The sequence below is a fragment of the Bacillus rossius genome, chromosome 7, assembly GCF_032445375.1.
Source record: "Bacillus rossius redtenbacheri isolate Brsri chromosome 7, Brsri_v3, whole genome shotgun sequence".
NCBI lineage: Eukaryota > Metazoa > Arthropoda > Insecta > Phasmatodea > Bacillidae > Bacillus > Bacillus rossius.
Window position 1 is genome coordinate 51,432,107 of NC_086335.1, and position 12,051 is coordinate 51,444,157.

A 12,051-nucleotide genomic window follows, 5' to 3' on the forward strand; every position below is an offset into this window, starting at 1 on the left:
GTAGCTGAATAAAGATTTATGTTAGAAACAATTTTTTAAAAAAGCTTGAATGGAACCCGTTAAGAATCTATCGAGAAATGAGTATTGTTAAAAAAAATGTTAACAACATGGCAGCAACTAATTAAAGCTGAACTTCATTGTAACCAGAATTAATGTTTCCGTTTCCGTATGGTCGTTCTCAATTTTATTTCAACTATTAGCACGGGAAAGATTACGCATGCCTACTCTCTAGCTTCTGACCTCCATTGTTAAATAACGATTATAAAAAGATGCAGTTTATGTCTATGTGAAAATATTCCTGTCCTTTGCTTGTGTAGTGAAATAAATATTTTATTAGTATCGGTAAATACTTCGTAAATATACCTATTGATAACTAAAGGTACGAATTATACTGCTAATTATTTTCCAGAATTTTTATCTTAAAAAATACGGATTTTCAAGATGGTGGACGATTTTATAAATGGCGGAGTTTCTTTTTTATTAAAGTTTTATTAAGTAAAATTTTTTATTAACCGAGTGAAGTGGCGCAACGGTAAAACGTCGGACTCTAAATCTACAGGACACGGGCCCGAAACTCGGCACACCAATCATTTGAATTTTCAACGAAAATTAGTTTTGGGATGGTCCATAACCGAGTAATTCCCCGATTTCCCTGACTCACAACACGAGTCTCCAAACGATGTCTATGAGACGTAAAATTAAAATAAATGAATAATATTCGAAGAATAAATTGAACAGTTTCCAGACTCCATAAATCTGAGCGGGCCTTCCCTCCCTTACAATCATTTTCCAGCAATGACCCAAATTTCGATGTGGCTCTCCGCATTAAACCAGCAAATTACATGCGTAATCCTGCTCCTTCTTCCCAAAAACATTCGTAACATCTCCATCTCCCTTAATCACAGACCGTCAACTGGTTATATAGTTCAAATTCCTCCCCCCTACTTCCTGCTAATATCTTCTCCCCTTCGCAAAGAGATCCAGAACCCCCCTTTTCCTCCCCTTAAGCCGTCAAACCCCGCCCAAACGCCCACAGTTTCCTTAGGCACTCTCTTTCCGACTGAGAACCATTAGTTGAATATTCATGGTCACGCTATCCGAGAGCGTGGGAGGACTGGAAATGTTTCCCGCGGCGCCCAGCGGAATGGCGTCCCATTACAGCAAGCACGTCCATGTGACTCGCGAAAAAAAAAAAAGTATCATAACTGAAAAAAAAATTTCCCCTTTATGTGCTGAAACGAGTGACATATTCTCTCTGACTTCGCGTGCTCGTAACTCATGCCTTGAATCCCAAAACATTGCGATCATGGAATTTGCACCATTCCTCTGTCTGCTAGACCAACATCTTTTAATTTTAGCAGTTAAAGAATCCTTTGATGTTTTATTTTGCAGACAGTTTCATTAGTGAGGTGGTCATTAGAAACTTCATATTGTATCGAATTTTCAGCATTAAAAAATGGCAATTGTTTACCTAAAATCAATAAATCAGACATATTTCCAGGAATACAATAAGAAATCAGCAAAGCTAGCCCATTTTAATATCAAAGGCTAATGTAAAGTAAATAATATTTTTTTACATCATTGCAGGAAATTCAGTGACACATCCAGTAGCAATCAGTAGCTAGGAATTATAAAGTGCGAAGAATGAAAGATCAATAATTGTATTGTACGCAATTTTTTCAATGTGAAAATTTTATAATAAATAATTCTTTGTTATTTTGTACTGATTTAGATAGCCACAAGCTTCTTGTGCGGAAACTTACACAATTATGTGTCATATTTTGAAAATGGTATAAATTTATTTCGTGCGTTGACGCACAAATAATGTATAAAAATTTAGCTTAAAATAATTCGCCGGAGGTGTAAGCATGTAAACACTATTTTAATAAGTTCATGTTTTGAGTTCTTTCTTTACTATTGTTATCCTATCGTTTGAGCCTGAGCATTAGTGAATTATAAAGTTTGGGCCCCACCAACTTGATAGATTCTGATTCCTAACGATTTACTCTACTTTTAACATTAATTTAATTTTTGTAAAATTGTAAATGGCATAAGAGCCAAAATAAATGCTGCTAGAACTTTTTCTGAATATGTAAGGAATATGGTACGACTTTAGTGCAGTTTAATAAGAGACTTCAAAAAGACTCTGCTGTCCCCTAAACCGGAAACACAACCGTTAACTCTGGTTCTCTCCTAGGAGTTAAGCCCCGCGCCACAACATGATGCGGACATCAAAACAAACCAACTATTTAAATCAACCACGTTGCATAACTGACATCGCTCCTCGAAAACATCAAAATTAGGCAGGGTCAAAACGATACGAAAACTTGAAAATTAAGGAGGAGGCTGTATGAACTAGCAAGTAAAAAAGAAAAAAAAATTAATTTTGGCTGTAAATTTATCATAACAAAAAACTCAAACACTATCTATTCAAAATGTATAACAAATAAACCTTTTAAAGAAGGCAACCAGTTGAAAATTACTGTTCCTTAAAAATTAGCAAAGTAGAATTTCAAAAATACACGAAGTAAAAGTAATAATTAAAAACTAATAACTATGCATCACAACAACATTGTGCTTTAAACATATTTAATAGTACCCGGAATTAAATTATATAATTTGATATTTCATTTAATATTAGAAAAAATTAACCAACATATACTACCAGTCCAATTCTTTGTGAGGTGGGCATGGCTTAGCAATTTAAAGTAGTCTCTATAGTGAAAAAAAAAAAAATATATGGTCGGTCATATACCAGTCAAAAAAAATAGGCCTTCCAGCTTCCTTTTCGTGAAATTGCCAAAATTACATTTCATGCTCATTTTAGCTCAGCACACATCATTATACAGTAGTTACTGAAATAAACCTACTGATTTTAGGAGTCTTTCCGCTCGCGTTTTTCGCACACTGGATTCGATGGTACACAAATCAGGTGTGCTAAATTTTCTTTTTTTTTTAATCAGCGCCGACGTCCGTACCTCTCAACTTGGCGTGCTGAATCCGCAAGGCTTGGCCCGGCTGAGACGAGACAGGCAAAACAGCCCGAAGAAGCGCACGCACCAGTGCGTGCGCAGGCTTGCAAGGCGAAACGAATCTCCCGGCACAGTCCCACTCTTCTGTTCTCACATTTAGCATGGTTATTAACTCACACATGGTGCAAAGAAAAATAAAAAATCCAAGCAAAGAGACAAGTTGTTATTTAAATTTAAACTTGGGGTAAATATTAGTTAGGTAGTTTCCACATATATTTCAGTTGCTCATTATGGTACTCGTAAAAAATCATATATTATAGTCGGATGACCCTATCCCCGGGTATTCGTGAACCGGTACTCTTTTTCAATTGGCGTTGATTTAGAATAAGGGTATCATATACATTTTAGCATTTGGATTGTGTTCAATTGTTTCGTTGTCATTCATTGGACTGATAGTATCTTCAAAATATCATGAAAATATTTTAAAAGGACCACGTATCGTAGCAGTAAATTTAAACACCGCCGCGTCCTTTCGAAGGACCTTCATGACTCGGTCCGCGGTCGCCGCGCCGCGTAGCGTCATGCTCTCGCGCCAGTTCCACGTCCACCTCCCCTCCCTTCCCCGCGCGCGTTAACACACCTCCAAGAGCCCAACCATCGACTGACACTAAAATAAAGATGTAATAAAAGGTGACCATTTATACGAGAATAAACAAATAAAATTTGTAACTATAAAAAAATTTATTTATACAAAACTACACTTCGCATGTTTTACATCCGGCCGAATGTACCTACTCAAAGTTTCTGGAAAGTCGTTGCCAACTTAAGTCTTAAAATTACAAGTATATATATACGGCTCACCATATAAGTCCATTCCTCGAAAGACGTATAAATTTAATTAATCAAAATAAACTGAAATAAAAATTACAAAATGCCTAACAAGTGGCGGGCACGCCTCAAACAAATGGTCTTAAGGCAGTTATTAGAAAAATTGCACTGAAAATTTACATCTAATATCTGACCAATAATGAGATCACGATTAACCAATGCGAAAGTGGAATTTATTTACGAAATTTAAAATTTATTTATAACTTAGTTTGACGGGAAGAGCACATTCCGCTGCAAAAGGCGTCTCGTGATGTTTCTACCGACGCTACGATATCTTCATAGCGCTGTTTCGCCAAGGTAAATATTCCCCGTTCAGGGAATTCTTTCAGCGCCGAGCAAAAGGAACACTGTGGATTAGTTCTGCACCCCGATTACGTCATTCCGAGTGCCTCGTTGGCGGGTTCTTTGAGAGGGAAGAAATTTTTGTTTCCGCGCCGCTGGCGGTGGAGGGGAAATTACTCAAGGGCTACCCCTCCCTCCCCACCCACGCTCCACCCCTTCCGTTAAAACTCTCTCTCTCTTTCTCTACAACTACCTTCCTCCGCCACTCACAGGTGGTTCCCACCGCCTTTTGATCTCGCCGATAGCTGCTAATTAACAAAGAAAGCGGGAGAAAGGGCTTGTAATTATGATTAGGGACGGCGTGAGCTTCACTTCTCGTTCCCTATTCCACTAAGTAAAACGGGGGGCGGGGGGGGGAAGAATAAAGAAATACCAATTGGAATGACTTTTCTGCGTGCAAATTCTAATCATACTAAATCCTGTTCAGCAGTTATCCAACACGCTGTACTTCACACAGAAAACTTAAATAAAAACGTATGTATCTTCATTTAATACCAAAGGGACTCTTTTTAAAAAGTTCTTTTTTTAAGTGTCATGTATTTTGGTGAAAATTAACATGTCTCTTTACAAATATTATAAGCAAATAAAATATCTACACTTCTACACAATTTTTATAAGTACTGAGTGTGAGTTTGTTTGTGAGAATTGTGCTTGATATAAACATTTTTTTTATTATATTAAGCTCCAACATTACAGAGAGAAAAGCAAAGCGTCTTCCACCCCTCAACCCATCCAGATTTCCAGACGAGTAAAACGTAAATCAAAGAATGAATGAATTATGGCTCAATGTTTTATAGGTATCGAGCTTTGTTTGAGATGATTTTAGGTGATAAGATAAGAATGAAAATTAGACTGAAAAAAAGTAGGGGGTGTGCCGAAGGAAATTTTTTTCTCTTATACTTGAACATTTTAAGCACTAACGGTTTATTTTATACAGAAATTTATAAACAGAAAAGAAAGGTTTTGTTACGAAAAAAAAAGTATTTTCATTGCCATGATGTTGGTAGCCGTGACGAATGCAATGCCACCTATTACCATAATGCTTAAGCGCAGACATCTTAGAGCTATCGTATATAAGTTGGTATCGTGCATTCCAGGTAGATAGTGTTATTAAAACTTATTAACTTGAACAATGCATGAGCTACCACCCATAAAATAACGTTTTTTATGTTTATGTTGAAGGTTAAGTCATTCAAATTAGGGCTTTAAAATTTTCTTCCTGCGCTGCTTGCTTGCAAGATAAGCTAAAAAACTGTCGATTTATCATTGAAAAAAAAGTGAAAACAACACGTTACAAAACTATGTGGGAATTAAAGTTGTTGCCCCTAATTGACTCAGTTGGAATTATTTTACGACAAGGATATGTTGCGGTAGTTGAACAAATTCGTCGCATGAAACATTATCCAAACGCTTAAGTGTTACTTCTCTCTCTCAATCTCTAAAAAAAAAAAAAAAAAAAAACTTTGTTATTGGCAATAGACCAGTTTTTCAGCATGAGAAGACCTTCAGACATCGGGAAGCACTTCAAACCATAAGTCGTATATATATATATATATGTATATATTTAAAACTTTTTTCCTTGATGAACTGGCAGCCAAATAACGTAGGTCTAATTCAGACTCACACTATGATCATAAGTTTGATTATACTGTCGCGCGTTCAGTGCGTCCAGACGCCAGAAAGGGAGTGTCTTTCCTGCGGCAGATGGGCGTGTGGGAGTCCTGGGAGAAGGAAGGGCTAGATTGTACTGCAGCATGGTCAGCTACTACTGCCAGTGTCTGTGGAGGGAAGACGGCAGGAAGTGTTTGCGTGTCCTGCCGCAGATAGGCGTGTGGAAGTCCTGGGAGAAGGAAGGGCTAGATTGTACTGCAGCATGGTCAGCTACTACTGCCAGTGTCTGTGGAGGGAAGACGGCAGGAAGTGTTTGTGTGTCCTGCCGCAGATAGGCGTGTGGAAGTCCTGGGAGAAGGAAGGGCTAGATTGTACTGCAGCATGGTCAGCTGCTACTGCCAGTGTCTGTGGAGGGAAGACGGCAGGAAGTGTTTGTGTGTCCTGCCGCAGATAGGCGTGTGGAAGTCCTGGGAGAAGGAAGGGCTAGATTGTACTGCAGCATGGTCAGCTACTACTGCCAGTGTCTGTGGAGGGAAGACAGCAGGAAGTGTTTGCGTGTCCTGCCGCAGATAGGCGTGTGGAAGTCCTGGGAGAAGGAAGGGCTAGATTGTACTGCAGCATGGTCAGCTGCTACTGCCAGTGTCTGTGGAGGGAAGACGGCAGGAAGTGTTTGCGTGTCCTGCCGCAGATAGGCGTGTGGAAATCCTGGGAAAAGGAAGGGCTAGATTGTACTGCAGCATGGTCAGTTACTACTGCCAGTGTCTGTGGAGGGAAGACGGCAGGAAGTGTTTGCGTGTCCTGCCGCAGATAGGCGTGTGGAAGTCCTGGGAGAAGGAAGGGCTAGATTGTACTGCAGCATGGTCAGCTGCTACTGCCAGTGTCTGTGGAGGGAAGACGGCAGGAAGTGTTTGCGTGTCCTGCCGCAGATAGGCGTGTGGAAGTCCTGGGAGAAGGAAGGGCTAGATTGTACTGCAGCATGGTCAGCTACTACTGCCAGTGTCTGTGGAGGGAAGACGGCAGGAAGTGTTTGTGTGTGCTGCCGCAGATAGGCGTGTGGAAGTCCTGGGAGAAGGAAGGGCTAGATTGTACTGCAGCATGGTCAGCTGCTACTGCCAGTGTCTGTGGAGGGAAGACGGCAGGAAGTGTTTGTGTGTTGCCGCAGATAGGCGTGTGGAAGTCCTGGGAGAAGGAAGGGCTAGATTGTACTGCAGCATGGTCAGCTGCTACTGCCAGTGTCTGTGGAGGGAAAACGGCAGGAAGTGTTGCGTGTCCTGCCGCAGATAGGCGTGTGGAAGTCCTGGGAGAAGGAAGGGCTAGATTGTACTGCAGCATGGTCAGCTGCTACTGCCAGTGTCTGTGGAGGGAAGACGGCAGGAAGTGTTTGCGTGTCCTGCCGCAGATAGGCGTGTGGAAGTCCTGGGAGAAGGAAGGGATAGATTGTACTGCAGCATGGTCAGCTGCTACTGCCAGTGTCTGTGGAGGGAAAACGGCAGGAAGTGTTTGCGTGTCCTGCCGCAGATAGGCGCGTGGAAGTCCTGGGAGAAGGAAGGGCTAGATTGTACTGCAGCATGGTCAGCTGCTACTGCCAGTGTCTGTGGAGGGAAGACGGCAGGAAGTGTTTGCGTGTCCTGCCGCAGATAGGCGTGTGGAAGTCCTGGGAGAAGGAAGGGCTAGATTGTACTGCAGCATGGTCAGCTGCTACTGCCAGTGTCTGTGGAGGGAAGACGGCAGGAAGTGTTTGCGTGTCCTGCCGCAGATAGGCGTGTGGAAGTCCTGGGAGAAGGAAGGGCTAGATTGTACTGCAGCATGGTCAGCTGCTACTGCCAGTGTCTGTGGAGGGAAGACGGCAGGAAGTGTTTGTGTGTCCTGCCGCAGATAGGCGTGTGGAAGTCCTGGGAGAAGGAAGGGCTAGATTGTACTGCAGCATGGTCAGCTACTACTGCCAGTGTCTGTGGAGGGAAGACGGCAGGAAGTGTTTGTGTGTCCTGCCGCAGATAGGCGTGTGGAAGTCCTGGGAGAAGGAAGGGCTAGATTGTACTGCAGCATGGTCAGCTGCTACTGCCAGTGTCTGTGGAGGGAAGACGGCAGGAAGTGTTTGTGTGTCCTGCCGCAGATAGGCGTGTGGAAGTCCTGGGAGAAGGAGGGCCTGGACATCAAGGACATCGTGTGGCCGGGCAACAGCCACACGCCGCCTCAGGGGGTGCCGGAGAAGTTCCACCTCAAGATCACGTTCCTGGAGGAGCCGCCCTACGTGAACCTGGGCCCGCCCGACCCCGTCACGGGCAAGTGCAGCATGAACCGGGGAGTCATCTGCCGCGTGTCCAAGGAGATGGAGCTCGGAGAGTGAGTGTTCTCCCCGCGCCGCACCTCCAGTACCTTCTCCCCCGACGCCTCGTGCTTCACAGCTCTCAGATCTGGGCCGGTATTCCAAGACACAAAAATAAGGGTTTAGCTGATGAATGTGGCTATACCTGTACCCTACCCGTACTCCTATTGTACGAATAGGAGACGGCCAGTCCATTATATTAATATAGAACGCATTTTGATGTCCTATCCGATGCCAATATGTTGCCGAAATTCCACGCATGTGCAGAGCTCACTTTTTCGATAATTTCCTCCAGATTGTGGACTCACGTCTGGCGCCATTACCTCGTATATATTCAATTTCGTGAAAAACGGGGTATGTACCCAACGTATTGGTATGCCGAATGAAACTTTATGGTAGTGAATCTATTCTGGAATACATTTTGAAAATTTTAAAAGTACTTGAGAAAATTAGAATAACATTTAATTCGTGTGACGGTGCTGCTATCTCTAGAATTTTTGCCGTAACAATATCGATGGTTACGAAACGTCCGCTATAATGCGTTGGAACCAGCTTCTAACCTCGCGTAGGGCACCGTTTATTTAAACGGTTGCCGTTTTATTCCCTTACTGGGATTCGATTTGGCCCCGTTCTGGAATACGGCTCGTGAGTTAGGTTATGGTTGTATCCCAGCAAAGGAGTGCTTATTCGCTACATTACTCGATCGTCTTGGAATACCGCCCTACGTTTAATTCTGCAACTGTTGTTTTGCACACGGTGTTTGTAAATAACTTTGTGTGGTTTTCAGAGTTCTCATACTAACAATATATGACTTCCCTGCAAGTGAACAGTTGGGAGATGGTTATATCTTGCAGTGGCGTAGGCAATTGAGGTTGGGGAGATAGATGTTGTATATACCTGTCCTCATCTCCAAAATACTGAGAAATACTTGAAAAAAAATCTACCATCCCCGTCAACAAAAGGAAAGAATTTAAAATAAAACTCCAGCCAACGAGGTCACATCCCCTCTCTCCATCAAAACAAATTATGCACATGATCCTTGACCAGTGACCAATGTCAAGCTTATAACTAGGGAAACAGACTTTACCTCCACCGCGCAAATGGTCCAAGCACGGATATACGTGTGAAGTGTTCTGGGTTTGTGTCCAGGGGAACATATGAAAGTGTTTAGTTTTACTTGTAATTTTCTAATATCCTAGTTTTGTTTGCCTATTTTTTTTAACCAGTCTAATGTAATTGCAAAACATGATCGGCTTGAAGGCTTCGTTATCGGCATATGGTTCGCGTGACCGAGGCGAAATGATGCTATGATGGAATTTGTTGCCTTCCGCAGTGTGGAGGCAAGGGGCAATACGACACCCAGACTTGAACCCAGGAATGAAATTTTAAGCGAGTCCAAAATCCCTGACCAAGCCGGGAATCCAACCCGAGTCCTTGTACTAATCAGTAAGAAGTTCTAACCACTCATCCACCAGGATGGATAAATACGAAAAATTGAGGGGTGTTGATTAATCATCCTGATAAAAAAAATTAAAAATACTAATCGAAAACAATAAGAGAATTGTGAACACCACAGCACTTTTAACATTCAATTTTGAAACTTTTCGTAAAAGAGTGACATTTGGCTGAAAAATTTTTCAAGTTAATTCACAACTTATTCATTTGGGGCAGCTTGCACACTTCATATCAGAAATTCCACACATTTACAGTACTTTTAAATGTTTAATATTTACAGAGAAAATATGTTTCATTGTCAGACTTTTGAGACTTCCATATAAACAAAGGAAATTTTAACAAATTTATTTATCATTGGTTGCACAGTTTTTATACTAAATTTAAACCACCTTCCCCCTTCCCACAGTAAGATATAATGGTAAATTATTTTGGACTATTAATTACATTTTATTAACCTTTATATAAGTTATCAGAAAAATTGTTTGCCTATAATTATTAAGCAATACTTACAAATAGTGTTTTCAATGTGAAATTGGAAATAATTTATAAGTTTTAAGAGTTGGTTGTTAATGTCAAGTAGGTAAGTTTCTTATAACACCTAAAGTTACTTAAATACAAGAATTAATATGGTAATGTTAAATGCGTGAAGGTAAGTATAGAAAGTGACTGAAGTAAGCATTTATAATTTTTAAAATTTGCAATATTTTTACATATTTTTACAAGTTTTTGTAAAAAAAAACCTCTGTTTTAAATTATTTTTAATTATTTAAAGGAAAACATTTAACGTCTTAACTAAGGTTAACAATTCAAAGAACTTAGAAACCAATTTTTTGTTAACGTTATTATAATATACATTCTGGCACATAAACGAGTTGAAAAAGAACTTAATTATGAAATAAACGAAAATTGAAAAAAAGGATTTACTGATCCAATCATTGATAACTAACCAAAGCATCAGTTAATGGGTTTTAAGAGTTACATTGTAAAGGACAAAGTTAATTTCAAGCCACATCATTAGGCAAAATATCGCTTATGGGAACGGCATTCAAGCAGTTTACTAGTTGTTGTTTTTTTTGGAGTCTCCGATGGTTGCAAACGTAGAGTTAGGCTCATAATGGGAAAGGTTGCTTGGCAAGCGCTAGTCAGGTCATGAGCACAAAGAAGGTATGCAGTTGGTTAAGAGCCTTAAACTCGTCGCCCACTACGGCTCCCCGCGCAGCCCTGGAAAGAATTCCGGCTCAACAGTTTGCATGTATTGAAACCAGGATGCGCCCACTATGGCGCAGCCCTGTCCGCCGCGGAATTGTTCCGGCGCGGTGCCGGAACTCACTGGAGAATTCGGGTGCGGAATATTTCTGCGCGGCGCGGCCGGCTTGCTACAGTGTGCGGTGGCAGACGGAGGAAAATTTGGGCTGACACCACCTTCGGGTGCCTTCGGTGCCACTCGGTCATGATCGGTATCTTTGTTGAGTCTGTTTACGAGATCTGCGCACGTGGCCGTACTTATCTAGAGTAAAAAGGATTAGTTCAGGTAATAAAGTTTGAGAATTTATTACTTTATTTAATATCTTTAACGTGTCTATATTGATGGGATTATCCTTTGTTTGTTTAAAACAAAACCAGTCACGCGATACACCTGTGCACTAGGTCAACACTGAAGGAACTGAGCGTTCGGAATCATAAAACGGCGTCTGTAGTGTGCGACCCCCGCGAACGGAACCTTCGGAAACTTCCGCAGGGCTGCGCGGCGCGGCGTGCGGTACTGGGCGATGAGCTTAATTCTCCTACGAACATTTTTGTGAGTCGATGGCTAAAGTTCACTCAGTCACTGTTTGAAGAGCTATATTCGTGTTTGTATGTATCGGCGTGTACCTCCAGGCTATATAAATTTTCTATCAATTAATTTTACGAATTTGGCTGCGGCAAAGAGTGTATACCATGTGATGGCTTTGGCGTTTAGTACTGAAATTTTTTGTGGATGACTGGAACTGTAATAATTCTGCCGATAGACATTAAAATAGGTATTTTTTTGTAAATCTCTCAGCGTGTGATCGCTTCCGTAACGTAAGTGAATTTTCAATACTGAATATTAATCATTCTTATGGCATAAAAGCGTTTTGAAACCAATATGGCGTCTTTGAGGGCCTTTCTTTTATAACTAAGTACCGTCACCGTTTCCCAAGTAAAGGATCCTCTCTTCATTCTATAACTGTCTGCAGAAACTTGGTAAACCTGAAATTGTTATGTTTACATTCCATACTATTGAAAATATTCAACTCAACTTTGTGTTGAAATAAGAAACAAATGAAGACGCAAAGGAGGTTTTTATTACTTTGCCGCTTTTCCCCACATAAAGAAAAATAACCTTCTCTCAGGAATGAAACTTCTTATTCCTTACGCCACTTTGTCTGAATTCTTCCATAAACAAGAATTCGCAGAAACATAATCAAGCTTTCT

At 41.1% G+C, this 12,051-nt stretch overlaps 1 protein-coding gene across 1 annotated transcript in view; it reads left to right on the plus strand.

Annotated features, from left to right (window-relative positions):
• Positions 1 to 12,051, plus strand: part of LOC134534003 (glutamate receptor ionotropic, NMDA 2B) — a 159,723-nt gene that overhangs the window by 84,630 nt on the left and 63,042 nt on the right. The window contains exon 7 of the mRNA XM_063371892.1: positions 7,927 to 8,156. Within this exon, the coding sequence (XP_063227962.1) occupies positions 7,927 to 8,156 (230 nt within the window). The remainder of the gene's footprint in view (positions 1 to 7,926; positions 8,157 to 12,051) is intronic.